Consider the following 18,996-nt stretch of genomic DNA (forward strand, 5'->3'; position numbering starts at 1 on the left):
GTCTCTGGCTCTATCTTGTCTGTCGGCAGGAAGACAAAGCAGAGAGTATGTGTGTAGCTCCTCCAGGGAGGAAGGTAGGAGTTCCCAGAATCCTCAGGAGAAGGCCTTGCCCACACAGTCATTATTGGCTATGCCCTGATTGACAGGCTGGACTCCACCGCTTCGCAAGTTGACACGAGATGTAACTACCACAATGTCTGACCTCTGCTTGGTGGCAATCAACCTTGGGAATAGGAGGAGGTTAGCTGTTGTCCTCATACTACTTCCTCAATTTAAATCTAATCTAGAAAATTAGCTTATAAAGTTCAAGGAATACCCTTTTTCTTTTGCTTCAGAGTTATAGTGTCTTCATTAAATAAGGTGGAAAGTGTTTGTACTCTTTCATATCTCTGAAAGAGTGTTTGGTCGTTACATAATCTGGTGTCAGTTTGAAGATTAAGAGTGTAGGGGTATAGCCGATGAGGTCTCTGTATGGGCATGGCCTTCTCTTGAGGATTCCGGGAACTTCTGTATTCCTCCTTGGAGGTGAGAGACACTCTCTCTCTGCTCGTTCCCTGGGAGACATTGCAGCTGACAAGACACGTAGAACTACACTAGTGCCCTGAGCTGGAGAAGCCACATGGAGACCCCTGCCACCCCGGAGATGCTTACAATGCCACTGGAGCACCATTCTTCCCACCCACTGGCCTGTGATCTCCCTGCATTCGGCGTCATCACAAGTGCTTCATGAGTCTGAAGAGGACTTTCTAGATTGGTATTGGACATATGGGCTAATATCGGACTTATGGACTTGCTTTGAACTAGGCTGGGGTGTTTTCTCAATAGTCATCTGCTCTTGGATATAAAGCCCTTTCTTATACACTTATAAGTGTCCATGAATTTGTGTCTCTAGTCTACCCAGACTAACACAGAGTGTATGGGAAATTGTTATCTTTTTAGAGGTTTGAAAGAATTCATTGGTGAAGCTATCTTCATCTAAATCTTCCTTGAACTAATAACTTTAATAATTTAGTTTTTAAGTTGTTTTCAGATTTTCTATTTCTTTACATATTAATTTTGGTTAACAATGATTTCCAGGATTTTACTTTTAAAGAATTTGCTCATTAAATTTGCTTGAATATATTTTTTCATATTTTTGGTTTAAATCTCACATTTAAAATAGATCTCTGGTATTCCTGTTCTTACTTACACACTAGGAAAGACTTTATAATTTGCCTTTTTGGTTCATTTAGAGCTGATGTTTTCACTGTATGTTTGGGTTCAAATGTAATAGTTGTGAGGTTGGTGCAAGGCCAGGCACAGTTGCCTTCAGTTGTCCATAGAGTCACTGTGAGTTGGAACCACCCCAACCGCCTCAAAACCACAACAATTAGGTTTAGATGTATCATTTTATTGCTTGCTTTCTCTTTCTGCTTTTTTTATCTCCCCTCTTTTCTTACTTTAAGTACGAAAATATATTTATTATCTCTTATCCTTGAATATCTGTTGATCATGTATATTCCAAATATCATTTTTTGAATGTTAAGAATACAGATTAGAGGTGACAGCAGCTATCGTGGCTGTATTACCATTACATGAGTAAGGCTAGGTCCTAAAAGAATTTTAATTATAGTTACATCCTATTTTCTTGTGCTTTGTTGCCATGTGTGTATTTGATGTATGTCTTTTTATAATACAACATGGATTTAACTATTTGATAATTAATACTTTAACTTACTGTTAACTGGTTTTGAAAATATGGATTGTCTACAGTTTTTCTTTCACATTAGTTTCAGCTCTGTAAAAAATTTCAGACCCAATTAATTATTTTTTCTTTTTCTTCCATTTTTTACACATTAATACACTATAATCCATTTCCATCCACATTTTCTGTTAACTCAAACCATTTATTTATTGGCTTTTTTTAATTGTATAGCAAACATATATTGATCATATGTTGTTTTCAGAATCATTGCCTTTGCTTAAACATATTTTTTCATTTGTTTTAAAAAGCACTCAATTATAAGACATTATCAGGTTTTGAATTATTTTAATTGGGGTAAATATCTGTATTTATATCACAAACTATTTGCCATTTCAAGATTCTTTCTATTTAGTGACATTGTGTTCATCATGCTATGCATCCACCACTATACCCCTTTCCAATGTTGCATCAACCTTATGAGCAGCTTATTTTCTCCTCAGCAACGAATCACCCCCCTCCGTCCCCCGTCTTGCTAAAGATGGTCTGCATATGCTTGCCTGCTCTATGAGTGGAATCAGTCTTTACCCTTTTAGGACTGACTGATTTCCCTCATATTTCCCAGGTTAATTCATGTTGGGGCATTTATTAGGACTTAATTTCTCGTAATGACCAAGTACCATGTTTTTATACAAAGTACACGAGGCCACCCTCTACATTTGTTCATCAAGCATGTCCTCTCCCTGAAAGGTAATTTCATTTTCATAAGTGTTATGCTGTCTTTATATATGTTGCTGTAGAAAGATTAGCACAGCACTGGACGGTTTCTGGAGTGGGTAATACCTCGGTTCTCGGTTCATAAGATGAAAGAATTCACGCTGAAGCCTGTTTCATAATCCAAGTGGGTTTTTATGGAGGACAGGACAAGTTTCCGGGGTTACAGTCTCAAAGGGCACCTCAAAACCACTTGGAAAGAGCACCCCCAAGGGGCCCAGAGGGTCTGTAGCACATGCAGGAACCAGAAAGCAAGAGGGGCAAGAGAGGCATGCAGGAACTGGGTTCCTGCCTTTACTTAGCCTGCCCCCTGGCTGGGGGAAGGCGGGGTTGAAGGTATTGGTTGACGCCATTGGCTCCATTGAGCCCATCTAGGTGATGCCATGCACCTGGGCCTAGTTTGGACCACCCAGATGTACCTGACACCTGGTCTGGGGGCTTGAATTTGAGCCTGCTGAGTTTGGGGGACTTCATAGGCATCTAATGGTCACCTCATTTCCTTTCATCCTCCTCTGGTGGGGGGGCTGTGCAGGCATGGGAGGGGCAAACCCCTTGTCCCTGAATTTAGCGACCTAACAGCACCTTATGAAACTATCTGGAAAGTTGAGGAAGAAGAGCATGAGGTTGGCAACCAAATATAGAAGCCTCCTATTATTGACATAAAAATACAGTCATACTACATATTTGTTCAAGACACATACAATGTATGAACCAAAGCAGTGACACCTAGCTATAATAACTACCCAGCCCCATTTTGTGAATTCATATATCTATTATGGACATTTGAGTGGTTTCCATCTTTTGGTGCCAGTGAATGTTTGTGTACATGTATCTCTTTTGGGTTCTTGCGTTTAGTTCTCTTAGAAGTGGAATTTCAGAATTGTTCATGGGAACTTTGAAATGCTGGTGGAAAAAAATGATATTGAAAGAGAATGAAGTTTTCCACAAACATTTCGGAAGTTCCCTCATATGATAATTTTATGTATAATTTTTTGAAGATTTCCATTTCTCCATATTCTTGTCAACAACTGATGTGTCCTGTTTCATTTGCTTTGTAATTTTAGGCGTCTTAGTGAGGTGGTCTGGGATTGCTTTCATTTGCTTGTGTTTACATAATGTCTATGTTGAGCATCTTTTCATGTACTTTTTGGCCATTTGCATTCCTTCTGTATTCAAGTTTATTCAAGTCCTTTGCCCACTTTTGGATTTGGTTGTTTGTATTTTTGTTAAGTTATAGAAGTTCTTTATGTATTTTGGATAGTAAATTCTTCTCAGAGAAATGATTTCAAAAATTTTTATTCTGGCCTATAGATTGTCGTGTCACTTTGTTGTTGAAGTAGATTATTTGCTGAGAAAACGTTCTTATTTTGATAAATTTCCATTTATTTATTTGGTCTTCTTATGTCTGCTTTTTTCCCCTTATAAGTGTTTTATTGGTTTAGCTCTTACATTTAGATCTTAGATATATTTTGAGTTCATTTATATATGTGAAATTTTTTATTAGAAAAATTTCCTGTGATAAAGAGCATTAGGTCTATCTATAGTATCCTATAGTGAATAAAATGAAGGGATAGAATAACAGCCCATGAACGCTCACATATTATTGTGTTGCCATGAACAAGGATTCCAGATTGCTTGACACCCTTTCAGCCAAAGACAGAAACCAGGTTGAGTCACAAATTCTAAATTCATTCTGCAAAGGGTAGACAAAAAGAAACAGTGGGATTTGTTACCTCCAAAGTGCTTCAAAAATCCACAGAAAAAATCAAGCAAGTTATACACCCCAAACTATGTTGACAAAAAGCAGGTTTTGCCATGATTACAGGAAACAATTATCTACACCCACATTTCTTCAGGGGTTAGCAGACCCACCATCCCCTGAGGCAGGCCTCATACTCCATTGTTTATCTAAATGGGGGATGCTTTGTGCATGGCTACTTATCTTAATGGCCTTGCTTACTGCCTTCCTGAATCTGATTTTCCCTACTGATTAAGCTTAAAAGGAATTTTTACTGCAAAAGAAAGAAAAGGCTGTTACATTTTGAATTTCCAACAAACTAAATCTTAAATTATGGTGTATTTCTAGTATTTTGGTTAAATGAGGGTTAACTTTTTGCCTTTTCTATCAAGTTTTTTATGTGAGTACAACTATAATATATATTGTGCTGTATGTAACTAGCTTTCAGCCTTGTGATTATATAAAGTCATGTATTGTGTTTTATCATGTGCAACTAGTTCTTGCTCTATCAGAGATTTACTTTGATGTTCAGTAAGCAAGGGGGAAAATATAGCTCACAATGCGTATTATGAATGAAATTATCCTTAAACACCTCTATATAAGGCATCAGCTTTATAGATTTCAGTAGAAAAAGACCTCTGTGATTGCTGAATATATTGATCGGAGTTAATGAATATTGACATCTTTATATATTTATGTAAGCATTGTGCGTGCATGTGCATCTATATATTTGACAAAGATGGTTCCTTGGAATAGAAAAACTTTGAATGTTCCTTTAAGTATTTTTTGGGAAATGGGATTTTTTTAGGCAGAAAAAATTCTTGAATTATGCCATAAGTAAAATAGAAAAATTAAGTGGATTGTACAATGAAAAATAATTATGTAATTATTCTGGAGAAAATACCATATATACTCATGTATAAGCAAAGTTTTTCAGCATATTTTATGCAGTTTTGTGGTAAAATTAGGTGCCTTAGCTGATATTCGGTATGCTTATACTCAAGTATATACGTTAAGTAAATAAATCAATAAAATTAAGAGACAGTAGAATATATATATGTATATATATGTGTGTGTGTGTGTATATATATATATATATAGCTTAGATAATGAACTGTTTGATCAGAGTCAAAAAGTTTGAGTGCACAACGGATATTTATACTCTCTAAAACTCAAAATGCATAGACTCTTCTTTGGTTTTCCTTATTCAATGTCCACCTTTCATGTGCATATCTTTCCTCTTCAGTACCATAAAAAGGTCTTGTGCAGCAGATTTACCTGATGTAGTGTGTCTTTTGACCTCTTGACTGCTACTCCCAAGAGCATTGATTGTGTCTGCACATGGCAGGTTGTTGACAAGGCTTCCTCCAATCCTGATGCTACATTCTTCTTCAGAATATCCAACTTCTCTTCTGATTTGATCAGTATAAAGATTGAACAAGTATGCTGAGAGACCCTGCCCTTGAAACACTCCTTTCCAGGTAGTAAACCATTCAGTGTTCTCTTGGTGACAAGACTTCACCGTACAGACTTTGGACATGTTGTCAGAAGAGACCAGTCCCTGAAAAAGGACATCATGTTTGGTAAAATGGTAGAGCACCCAAAAGAGGCAGTCACTCACTGAGCTGGATCGTCCCCGTGGCTACATCAGTAGGCTCAGGCTAGGAATCCACTCTGAGGGTGGCACAGGAGCAGGTGACAATCCTTTCTGTGGTGCAGGGGTCACTGTGGATCAAGCCTGCTTGATGGCACCTAACAACAACAACAAAACCAAAAAACAAAGTACCAGTATGCTCGGTGTAATGCTTGTAGACGATCATTTAAGTGATGAAAATAGGATAGATGTAGAAGTCAGAAAATGGGAACAGAAAAGACCCAGTCCGGCACCTCACAGTCACCTGAAATACGAAGCTGGAGAGAGAACTGCAGACAGGGTGGCAAATCTTTGATTGATTGAGTAGCAAGATTAATATCAGGGTTTTATTTCCTTGGAAAGGAAATATAAGGAGATTGTTGAAGAGTATATAAAACTGAAATAAACTAATTGGTTAGCTGATATAATGAGAAGACTATTGGAACATCAATCTACAAATGTCATAATACTGAGAATAATGCAACTTGGGATAAAAAAATTATCACTGAATAATTTTCCCAAGAGAATATGTGTTAAAAAAAAAACTATGGAAGGCCCTTGGTGTTTCTTGGTCCATTAGTGAGGAACATAAGCTCCAAAAAAAGGATCCCTTAGAGATATAGTGGAAATCTAAGATTGCTTAAACAGAATATGGAGTTGAAAGACTATACTTGTGAAAAGACAGTGTGATTATTAACCATGTCGAAGAAAGAAACTGGGCTAGAGAAGCAGGGCAGGGTCCTAGAAGTATGGAAATGAAGTTTTCATTTGACTTAGGTCAATCTCTATAAAGAAGTACTTACAGTAACTGAAGCCTGGAATAGCTAGGGGCTGAGTGCAGGGTGTACTAGATGGGAGTGAAAGTTATTAATAAATTTGAAACCAGTCAGAGAAAGAAATGTACTTTCATGTCTTAGACTGTGTCAAGGAGTTAATTATATATTACTCAGTAGCATCTGACACATAATAGGTGCTCTGAACCCATGTATTAAATGAATAAGGGTACACTCTTTTATACATACTTTGCCACTTGGCAAAGTGGAATCTTATGAGCATGAAAGTTTATTCGCGGGTCATTTAGAGAAAAAGTTACTTAGAAATATAGACTAGAAGTTGAATTACAAGTAGTTTCTGCGGGATGCAGTATGTATTAGAAAATTGCAGTGGAATTCTAGAAGTAGGGAGGGATATTTCAGGTTATTCAGTAGCCCAACCCTCTTATTACATCGATGTGGATTTGAGGCCCATTTTTGTTAAGTGCCTTTCCATATATACATCAGGGTTCAGTTCCAGGAAATTGAAACCACTCTAGCTATTTTAAGCATGAGAGGATTTAATATACAGAAGTAAGTGCAGTTGAAATTGTTGGAAATAATGGAGGAGGAGTTTCTAGGTTGTGGATCCAGAAATAGTTCCCAGAATGACGCAGCAGACTGGCCCACCAGGCAGCTATTAAGTGGAGACTTCACAAAGTTCATGGAAAAAAGTCCATTATCTTTCCATTTCATTTTCCCATGAGCATCCTAAATTAGCCCCCTTGGACATCTCTAAATTCAGAAAAGGGGGCGGCACAGGGTGCCACTGGCCCTGTGGAAGCCAACAACTTGCTGTTCTAGATGCTATCTAAGGGTAAGGAAACCTCCATCCACTGTAATGCACCTTACTCCAGCACCCGCACAGCCAGGGACTACACTGCAGACTCTCCCACGAGAACACTCCAGTTTCACAGTGTCTCCAAAATCCCAGTTGCTGCTTCTGAATTCTGAATACCCCATATGTGCATCTGATTGTTTTAACCCGGTTCTCAACTGGAACGCTAGCAGCAAATATATTTGGAGAACACAGTTTCAGCGTCTAAAGGCATTCAGCCCACAAGGAATCTGCAGTGGAAGCTGATGACAAATGACCATATTTTCCACTGCTGTTTACACTGGTAAAGAACTAACTACAGCGCTTGTTATTGCAGTATCTTTTTTTTTTTTAACTGGAAGACAAGCACATGAAAGAAAATGACAGGTCCCGCCTTGTTCAGGCAAAGGAACAATTGGGAGGATGACACAGGACCAGGCAAAGTTTCCTTCTGTTGCGCCCAGGGTCGCTATGGGCCAGAGCCTCCTTGATGGTCTCTATCGACAACAAAAGCAACTTAGTTCAAATAAGGACATATTTGAGAGTGACAAAGACGTGACCCGCATGACAAAACTCTCCTTGGGAAACTAATGCCTAAAACTGTTGATGACCGTACTTCACTAACCTTTGAAAACCACATCTCTCAACCCAAACCTCTACTTATTTTTTTGTTCCATCCTAGTTGAAGTTCTGTTCCCCAATTTGTCAGTCATTTTCAGGTCTTCTACAGATATGTGCATTGTCTAAAATTCTTCTTCCTATTTCTCCACTTGTCTAACTTCTGGGGATTTTTGAAAATGCAGCTCATTTATCTCCTTCTGTGCTAAACCTTCTCAGATTCTTCCTGTTAGAGTGTATTGGTTCTTTCTCAGGAAAGAGGGGAAGAAGTTAGGAAGGAAGCTAAACAGGAAGGAAGGAATGCAAGGAGAGGAAGAAAAGAAAAGAAGGGAAAGAGAAAAGGGGAGAGGAAGTGGTAATTCTGAAGGATCCCTGGTGGCAGAGTCTGTATGGGTTGGGCTGCTACAGCTGCAAGGTCCATCATTTGGAAATCACCACCCACCCAGTGGGAGGAAGGCAAGGCTTTCTGCTCCCATAAAGAGTAATAATCTCAGAAACCCTCCGGGGCAGTTCTACCCTGTCCTAGAGGGTCGCTGTGAGTCGGGAGCAACTCAATGGCAGTGAGTTTGGTTTTGGAGTAATTCTGACATTCTATTTGTGATATTAATTTAAGTATTAAAAATACTTAAGACTACTGAATGGGTTGAGATATGAAATCACAGGTTCCCTTAGAAATGGCCTTTGCTACCTGTGGTCTGAGTGTCCCTCTGACACTTCAAGAAATGTCACTGTTTCTGTCCTTCATCACTGTCACCAGTGAAATGTTTTCACTGCCACCATGTGAACCTACTGAATGTGTCATTCTTTAATTTGAGTCAAACATCTTTTTTTTCAGTTTCTTGAACTAAAAGTGGGAAAAAAAGAATCTAAAAACAACATTTCCTCTCCCTCCTCCTCTTCCTTTATTCTTGCGACTCTTGGAAGATAGTTTCCTTCATTAAATGTATTTACAGTACTTTTTTGCCTTAGCCAGCTTTTTTGGATTTCGTTTTAATTGAATTTAGTTGTTGCTGGTGTTCTGACTCATAGTTACCCTTCCTTTTTTTCACTGACTCTCTCTTTGACCAAGCATGAGGTCCTTTTTCAGGGATGGATTCCACTCCTGATCACATGTCCACATACTTGAGATCAAGGCTCCTGACTTCTCAGAGCATTATGGCAGTGCAAGTGCCTTACTTACTGCATCAGGCAAATCTGTTGCACAAGACTTCCTCGAAAAGCAAGGAAGATTCTCTGGGCTAAATATGGAATGATGCAGGAAGCATCATGAGGCGATAAAAGGAAGACACAGTCACTAGACCAAAAAGGACGATTTGACAGCCCACCCTTTTCAGGAGGTGGCATATGAGCAACAACCAATGGTGCTAAAGGAAGAGTTCAAGCTGCACTGAATGTACCAGCCCCAAACAAGGACCCAGGAATTGACGGAATACCAACTGAAATGTTTCAATAAGCTGATGAAGTGCTGGAAGCACTACCTAATCTCTACCAGAAAATTTGGAAGACAGCTATGAGGCCAAATGACTAGAAGAAATCCTTCTTTGTACACATTCCAAAGAAAGGTAACTCAATGGAATGCTCAAATTATAGAACAGTATCATTTAAATTACATGCCAGTAAATTTTGCTGAATATCATCCAACAATGGTTACAGCAATACATTGATAGGGAGCTGCCAGAGGTTCAGGCCCAATTCAGAAAAGCACATGGAACATGGGATATCATTGCTGATATCAGAGGGATCTTGGCTGAAACAGGAATGGCAGAAGTATGTTTGTTTTTTATTGACTATACCAAGATTGTGTGGATCATAACCAACTCTGGATAGAGAACCTTAAGAAAAATTGGTATTCCAGAACACTGTGCTCATGAGGACCAGAAGCTAGCTTCAAGATATATTGAGAAAAGATGGAAGTTGTCAGGATTTTGTCTTGCTTTGATCTACAATCAATGTTTTTAGAAGCAGCAGTCAAGAGATCAATGATGCATTGTATTGGGCAAATCTGCTACACAAGACCTCTTTAGAGTGTTGAAAAGCAGGAAGGTGGCTTTGATGACTTATGTGCACCTGACCCAAGCCATTACATTTTCAATTGTCTCATATGTATGTTTGAATTGTGGCTCTGGAAAAGAATCTTGAAAATGCCCTGGACTGCAAGAAGGACAAACGTACTCGTCTTGGGAGAAGTATGGCTGGAGTTGGCCTTAGAGACAAAGATGGTGAGACTTCATTTCACATGTTTTGGATACATTGTCAGGAGAGACCAATATCTAGAACAGGAAGTCATGATTCATAAAGTAAAGGGGCAGCAAAATAGAGCAGGGCCCGCAACAGGGTGAATTGACACGGTGGCTGCAACAATGGACTCAAACATAGGAACGATTGTGAGCATGGCATAGGACTGGGCAGCAACACATGCATTTATGCTTATATGCATATGTATAGATATAGAAATCTCTTGTAACAATTGTCAATTGCCTCATATCCATGTGACACTTGGACATTGAATAAGGGGACTGAAGAAGAACAGATACATTTGAATTATGCTGGTGACAACTTTCCTCTGGTTCTTGAATGCTTCCTCACCCCAATAGCATGATCCCAATTCTACCTTATAAATCCAGCAAGACCAGTGCTTGCTTCGGCTGCACGTATACTAAAGTTGAAATGATACAGAGAAGGTTAGCATGGCCCCTGAGCAAGGATGACACGCAAATCCAGCTAGACCAGAGGATGTACATGGTACAGATAGGAGCTGGAAACACAGGGAATCCAGGGTGGATGAACCCCTCAGGACCAGTGGTGAGAGTGGCAATACAGGGAGGGTAGGGTAGCAAGGGGAAACCAATTAGAAGGGTCTACATATAACCCCCTCCCTGGGGGATAGACAACAGAAAGTGAGTGAAGGGAGATGTCGGACAGTGTAAGACATGGCAAAATAATAATAATTTATAAATTATCAAGGGTTCATGGCGGGGGTGGGGAGGGAGGGGAAAACGTAGGAGCTGATACCAAGGGCTCAAGTAGAAAGCAAATGTTTTGAGAACTGATGGCAACAAATGTGCTTGACACAATGGATGGATGTATGGACTGTGATAAGAGTTGTATGAGCCCCCAGTGAAATGATTGGAAAAAAAGTATCATGGGCTGTTAAAAGGACAAACCGATCTGTTTTGGAAGAAGTAAGGCCAAGAGTGCACCTTAGAGGCACGGATGGGGAGACTTCATCTTACATACAGTGGACATGTTGCCAGGAGAGACAAGTCCCTGGAGAAGGACATCGTGCTTAGTCAAGTGAAGGGACAGCAAAAAGGAGGAAGGCCCTCAAGGCGATTGACACAGTGGCTGCACCACTGGGCTCCAGTATCAGACTAAATGCAAGTGGTGCATGGGCCTGGGCAGTGCTCCGTTCTGTTGTGCACGGGGTCACCATGGGTCCACACTGAGTCAATGGCACCTCACAACAGCAGCAACCTCTCTCACAACAATAAAAATGAGTTTGTTTGTTTTTTATTTCACAATCATTCTTATGCTTGGGCCCATTTTTGCAACCAATGTTTTTTTTCTTTTTCACTGCCCCTCTACTTTATCAAGCATGCTGTCTTTCTCTAGGGTCTAGTGTCTTCTGATAACATATTCCAAGTACATGAGACAAATCTCTCCTCTTTACTTCTAAGGAGCATTCTGTCTGTACTTCTAATAGGACAGATTTATTGGTTCTTTTGAATGTCTGTACCAAACCAAAACCCAACTTATTGCCATCGAGTCAGTGTCGACTCATAAAGACCCTGTAGAACCGAGTGGAACTGTGCCTGTGAGTTTCTGAGACTGTGCAGGAAAAGAAAGCCCTGTTCTGCTCCCACGGTGTAGCTGGTGGCTTCCAAGTGCAGACCTTTCAGATTGCAGCGTAATATGTAACACCTATGCCACCAGGGCTCCTTGGTAGCCCCAAATACTTTCAATGTTCTTCACAAGCATCAAAATTCAAATGCATAGATTCTTCCTTGGCACTCCTTATTTTGTTAGGCTGGGTTGACTATAGAAACAAATCCAGAGATACTTATGTGTATAAGAGAGAGCTTTATATCAAAGAGAAATTGTATATTGAGAAAACACCCTAGCCCATACGTGCAGATCAAGTCCATAAGTCTGACATTAGCCCGTATGTCTGATCCTACCCCATGAATTCCTCTTCAGACTCACGCAGCACATGCAGTGGTGTCGAATGTAGGAAGACCACAGGCTGGTAGGTGGAACCTTGTGGATCCGTGAGTGTGGAAGCATATCAGCGCTGGTGCAGGTCTCCATGTGTCTCTAGCTCTCTGAGTGTAGCTCTTCAACAGGATGATGAAGGCAGAGTGAGCAAGAGAGCAAGAGCGAGCGCGCGAGAGAGAGAGAGGCCCGCCTCCAGGGAGAAGAAGAGGAAGTTCCCAGAATCATCCTGAGAAAACCATGCCCACAAGGAGACATCATCAGGCTGTGACCTGATTGACAGGCTAGACTCCACCCCTGCACTTACTTACCAAGTTTACATAAAATGAGGTAGCTATCACATTTAATCATTGTGCAAATTCACATGCATATGAAGTGATTGAAACGACTATGCCTTTGATCAATCACACTCGAGTCCTCAAAGTCACGTCCCTGCTTGTCCACACCTTCAATAGCTCTTGTGCTGCACATTTACTCAATGTAATGTCCTTAGGTCTACACATCTCTGTATAGATCAAACTGACTATATTTTAATATAAATTCAGTAAAATATTATTAAGTAGATAAGAGCAAGAAGTAATATGTGAAGGTGTGAAATTGTGATATTATCTTAGGTTCAGTTCGTTAGAAAGGTAAAACTGTGAAGCTTACACCCGTACCCCTCCTCCTCACAGATATGTGGCTTATTCAATTGTGAGACTAGCAACTCCTAAGTCTGTTGGCCAGACTTCAGACTGAAGGCTTCTCCTGATTCATGTAGCATCAAGAACAGAAGGAATTAGGGTGACAGGTGAGACAGTCTGAATATTTGTAATACTGTTAATATTGTACCACTTAGATAGAGGGCCCTGTTTTCTTTTTTTTTTAACAAAATGTTAGACATTCATTGTTGGTAAGGACAGCATATACTGATAATAACAATAATAACAGCTTATTAAATGTCAAGCACTGCCACATAAAGGAGAATGGATAAAAAATCTCAGGTGCATGCACCTGATAGAATATTGTGCATCTATTAAAAAACTGAGGAACCCACAAAGCACCACGTGGCATGGCTGGACCTGGAGAAATCTACACTGAGTGGAATTAACCAATCACCAAAGGACAAATATGATATGAGACCACTGTTATAAAGGAAAAGTAAAAATCAAGATGAAGAATTTCATACCAAAGGGAACATGCTTTGGGAGTTGCCAAGTTGGGAAGGGTGAGGACGAGAAGAGAAAGTCATGGGCTAGACTGTGGTTCGTGTTGACTGCCGTGAGATGGAGGACAGGCGTCCACGACATGAAGAAGAGAAATCAAGGAGCAGATCACGCAAGATTTATTGGGAGTATTGAGTAGTATTTTAACTGTTGAGTACAAAGTGATGTTGTGAGATTTAAACCCCAACCTAATTAACAATAAAACAGTCATTATAGAAATAAATAAAATAATTCAATAATTTATATTCAGTACATACAGTCACAGCATTTTCCAAAACTGGCAAGAAGATAAAGTCAGTCTCTCAACTTCTCTGTGATTTTGGGGGAGAAAGCATTGAGCACTGCTTTACTTATTTCTAAATCTATGACTTTAGGCAACTGCTTAACTATTCAGAAGCCTAATAAATAATTAAATTCTATAATATATGTAATTCTTTCAGGCTACTATTGAGATAACAAATGTGTTTGGAGGTTCTTCCCAACTTGAGATTCCTCCCGCCTTTTTTCCAGAGAGTTCTGTGTACCGCCAATCACTTTTTAGTGCTCTGCTCAGCTGCATTCCGCTCACTGAAGCACTTAACATAGCAGGACACCAACACGGTGGAGCCTAGAGCGTTCAGTGCCAAGTGCAAGCAGTCTCTCTGCATTGACTCCCCTGCCGTCCTCCATTTATTCCTCCCCGTCCTCTCTCTTAAGCCGTAAATAGATCTGATATGGGCTGTTTGGACATGATTAACATGATATGTTAAATTATTTCTATTTTTATGATATATGGGGATCATGATAGAATTAGTTATGGAGATTTTGTTACACCGAGTCAGCTTTTAAACTACAACGCTTTAAAAAATTAGTAAAAGGTGTGTCCTAACAATTTGCTAATGTGATCTGTCTAAACTAGCAGTTGTGAAAGTGATACAATCCTTTATAAATCTTGGTTGCTATGTAGTATTAATTCACCTCTCCTCTGCATAGAAATTCAGTACAATGGTGGGAGATTATAAGGTTAACTCCTGCAGAGTATATAGTTTACCTACTTATTAACTACCTTGTGTTGGTACTCAATCAATGCAGAATATAAGCTAGTGTTTTTCAATTTTGTATTTAATTAATAATTAAGGTTATTGAACAAATTTATCTTCATTGTATTATCATAATTTTAACAGAAAGTCAGCCTTCTATATTACCCTCTTCCTGTATTTTTTCTGCATCATCTCTTCTCTGATCATTTTAACTCCGTTCTTCAGTGGTGATGAGTAATTCGTTTCCTTCTTTATTAATACCAGATTGTTTTTCTCAGCGCAATTTTAAAATAATTATGCTGCCTATATTATTTTTAAATTCTAAAATAAAACTGTGTTTGCAATGAAGACTTTTCTTATCAGAGATATAGGAGCAGTAGTTTTAGTAGTAATGGTAGTAGAAGTAGAAATAGCAGTAGCAGTAAGTGCTATTTTGTAAATTCACTTAGTACCTCCAAGCACTGTGTATATGAGGGGGTACCCCCCTCAAAGAAAAACTGGAATTGTGCTGGGCAGAGCGGAGCACTGTAGTATGCATTTTTCCCCATTAGGTGAGCATTGAGCAGTTTTCTCTGAGTTAGTGCACCCAGTGGCGTCACCTGAGAAGGTTCTCTCTGGTTACAGAATTTTTTTGTAAAAGCAGTTTCTTTTGAACCTTGTCTTTTTGTACTGATTGATTTAAGAGAAAGGTATGTGACTGTGAAATTTTGTTTCCTGCTCTGGAAAAATTCTGGAGAAACGTGTGATGTTGAACACAGCTTACAAGAACAGCACAATGGAAAACCTCAAGTGTACCGGGGGCTTGCTCATTTCAGAAAAGTGAAGTGTCGCTTGACGACAAACTTCATTCCGGACTTTGGTCAGCTTCCTGGAAAGACAAAAATGTTCACTCATAGTGCATTTCTGTGAGGGCACTGTTAATCAAGCTTTCTATGTAGAGGTTCTGAAAAGATTGCATAACAGTGTGCAACCAAAAAAGCCCGGTTTGTGGCAAATGGGGACTGTTTTTGACACTACGACATGCACCTGCTCACACAGCCAACTCAATTATCCAGTTTTTGACCAAAAAAACCCAGCATGCCTTTCTTGCCCCATGCACCTGACTTACCTGACCTTGCTCTGTGAGACTTCTTTTTGTTTCTGTGAATAAAGAGGGAAATGGATGGATAGCGATTTGACAACTTCGAAGAGGTGAAAAATGAGGGAGGTATTCTAAGCCATTCAAACTAATAAGATTGAAAAAAAGGTTTCCAAGCATGGAATCGCAGATCTGTCAAATGTATTAAGTGTAATGGAGATTGCTTTGAAGGTGATAAGGCTGTTTTGTAAAAAATAAAAGTAAATACACAGCTTTTGGGGGAAAATTGCATTGGGGGTACCCCCTTGTGGCATTTCATCATTCCAGTGTTTGATCCATCATTAACTCAGTCCCACCGTAAATCCAAAATGTCATCATTATCCCACTTAACAGATGGGAAATTGAGGTTCAGAGACTTTAGGCATCTCAATCAAGTAAGTTCATTCTGCTAGGATGCGAAGTCAGATGTGTCTGACCCCAAAATCCATGCCACTAATTCTTTGACAATGACATAAATAAATAAAGCAGGCATGTTTGGGAAAATTCATTATGAATGAAGATGTTTCATAGCCCTGTATCTCTTTGTGTTTACTTTGATGGGCAGAGTTAAAAAGTGCCAGAAACAATGTCATTGTGTTTCCTTTGAATGTTTGAAAGTGTCCACTTTAAGAATCAAGGGAAAGAAAATTGAACAGAACAGGTAGAGATCGGTACAGAGGGATTCTTGGTTTAGCAGAAGCAATGGTTGAGAGGGGAAAAATAGCTTTTCTCTCCTTCCCAGGGTCCCCATACATCAACAAAAAGGAGCTTCTCTTTGACTACAAGAAACTCACCTGCTTAAGAATAGATGTAAAGATCTCACTCAGGTGTGCTGCCAGGCAGAACAGAATGAGCCATCTTTCTGAAATGAAAATCCGGCTTCTTGGTTCATGCATCAGGTTGAATGATATGATAACGCTGCTATTATAGTTCTATTGGATGTTGTCTCTGACAATTCTGGCTAAAAGAGCCATCTTTTAGAACTGGAAGTTTGTGCATGAATTTCTTATTGGGGCACTAACGACCACCACCTTTCTCATTCTCAAGTCTGTGGGAAGTCTTGAGGTTGAGGAAGAAGGCGGACAGGCAGAGCGTCTTGCCCTGAGCACAGCTTACAGCTCTTTGAGGAAACAGCCTCTGGGGAAAGTGTTCTGTTTGATGTGGGTGGTAGTGGGAGATATTTATGTCTTGTGGAACCAATGTCATTCCCCATGAGGAGAAAATTCCCAGCTAATGAACTCAGAGCTGGGTTTGGGTCAAAGACTATTACAATCTAGCCTTCAAATCTAACTGCTCCTATTCAGAGGGTGCGCCCACAGTTGAGAGTGGGTGTTGCTGTTTCTATGTAATTTTTGCTCATGGAAAAGGAGTGGCGGGGCTTGTACTCCCACTGCTTCTAATCCCGTGTGGCTCGGGCTTGGTCACTGATCTTCCTGTCCAAGAGCCTCCTCTTCCCCTATTTCCACTTGGCTGACGCCACAGCAAGGGAGGGGAAAATACCTATTCAGTACTACCTGCCACTGATTCAGGTGGCATACGGACCCCAGGGCGGCATTAGATACACCGCCATATAAAACATAACTCAGAACTGGTCCTGTCAAACTTGTTTTTAAATGTGTAGTGGTTTTAGACACCAAGGTTGTTTATAAAATGAAATTCTTTCCAGGTTTGTAGATTTGAAATGGAAATGAATATACTGTCCACTTTATACCAGCAATTTTGAGTAACCTTATATTTTAGGAGGTTTTATTTTTCTTAAATTCACTGAAATCTTTTCTTCATCAAAAACACAGTAATAGGAAGACAATGATATGGGTCGTTACAGCATAAGAGTGTCTCTCCATATCTACAGAGATATAAGTCTATCACTGAAATGTCTACTGGAAAAGTAAAATATTTCTATTCCTTGAGCTGCTTGACATAAAAAAGAGCTAGACTTTGTTTCCTCAGATAGAAATAATTCTCAAATGGACTTGTAACGGTGGTTATGCACACTTTCAGGTAGAGAACCAGATGAAGGCTGGTACACACAGAAGATATTTATTATCAAGTACCTTCTACCTACTTCTTTTTTCACAGAGTTCTCAAGAAACCTGTAAGCAGAAGAATTAAAGTAGGCCATATGATAAGAAATAAAGTAAGATAATCATACCACTAAATGTTGGCGGCCATGCTCTCATGTGATTTTTAATTGAAGACTATTGGAGAGAGGAGCCATTTGAGTTTATATGTGCTAGAAGAGTTATCCTCAGTGATGACAGTAACTCAAATCAGTGCCATGGTTACTCTGTTATCATATTTCCTATGATTTTTAGTCATAGTATCCATTTCTTGAATATCAGCTCGTATGTGTCTGCCCCTCATTGCCATTGCCCTGCACTGGAGACAGAGCTCGGTACAGATGGAAGCACTCCTGCCCTCCGGAGTACTTGGTTTGGGGTGATGGTACTACTCTATACAAGGGTTCTATTTTACCTTAAGTGTTCTGTGTGGAACTTATCCAATATCCGTCTGATCGTATGTTCACATGACTTCAAAAATACCCTGAAAAGCAGCCTCTCGGTGATGATGGGTTCTCATGATGGGCACCCGAGACAACCTCGTTTCCTTTTAAATAGATGACTGGAAGGCCCATTGGGAAAATTGAAATGCCTTGGCTCCTTTTGTGTCTTAGGAGAGTCGGACCTGGAAGGCCTTGATGATCTCGGCAGCTTTTACAGCAACATTGAGCAGCAGCTGAATGAGACAGTGAGACACCGCAGACACGCAGGAGAAAATGATTACAACATCGAAGTGCTGCTGGGTGTGGACGACTCTGTTGTCCGTTTCCATGGCAAAGAGCATGTGCAAAACTACCTCCTCACTCTGATGAACATTGTGAGTAGCCACTCCTTTCTGAGACTTGTCTCTCTTTACATCCATTGCTCTTGCTTTAGCTGGTTTCGTGGGAACCTAGGTGTGACCTTCTATTTCAGTACGCCATCTCTACCCCGCTCAGTTCCCGTAACGGCATTAAGTCGGAATGTCGTTCTACAGATTCAAAATGTAAAAATGAAAAAGAAAAAAGAGACCGTGGGAAAGTTTTCATTTTTGATTGATCAATTAATTTCTTTCATCCCCAAGCCAGGACAGAAATCATGATTTTAAAAAGATCCCATGGAAATGGAACATAAAGAAGTAGGATTTTCCTCTTCTGGTTGGGTAGGCAAAAATCTCTTAGGATTTTGCCCAACTCTCTTAATGTAGACCCTGGGGAATAGAACTGTTTCCTTATTGTTGTTTAACAGCGTCGTTCTCTATCCCCAGAGGATAAAGTGTAATGCATGGCTGATAAGGCAGATTCTTGTTGTCAGAATATTGAACCGGAGGT

At 39.8% G+C, this 18,996-nt stretch overlaps 1 protein-coding gene and 1 non-coding gene across 2 annotated transcripts in view; both read left to right on the top strand.

Annotated features, from left to right (window-relative positions):
• The window catches only part of ADAMTS3 (ADAM metallopeptidase with thrombospondin type 1 motif 3), a 298,163-nt gene that overhangs the window by 208,435 nt on the left and 70,732 nt on the right, over nucleotides 1-18,996 (top strand). Inside the window, exon 5 of the mRNA XM_075544217.1 lies at nucleotides 18,301-18,503. Coding sequence (XP_075400332.1) covers nucleotides 18,301-18,503 — 203 coding nt within the window. The remainder of the gene's footprint in view (nucleotides 1-18,300; nucleotides 18,504-18,996) is intronic.
• LOC142444018 (U6 spliceosomal RNA) lies at nucleotides 10,706-10,814 on the top strand. Its single transcript, XR_012783711.1, has one exon. It is a non-coding gene; the product is annotated as a U6 spliceosomal RNA (small nuclear RNA).

The sequence above is a fragment of the Tenrec ecaudatus genome, chromosome 3 (assembly GCF_050624435.1).
Source record: "Tenrec ecaudatus isolate mTenEca1 chromosome 3, mTenEca1.hap1, whole genome shotgun sequence".
NCBI classification, from domain to species: Eukaryota; Metazoa; Chordata; class Mammalia; order Afrosoricida; family Tenrecidae; genus Tenrec; species Tenrec ecaudatus.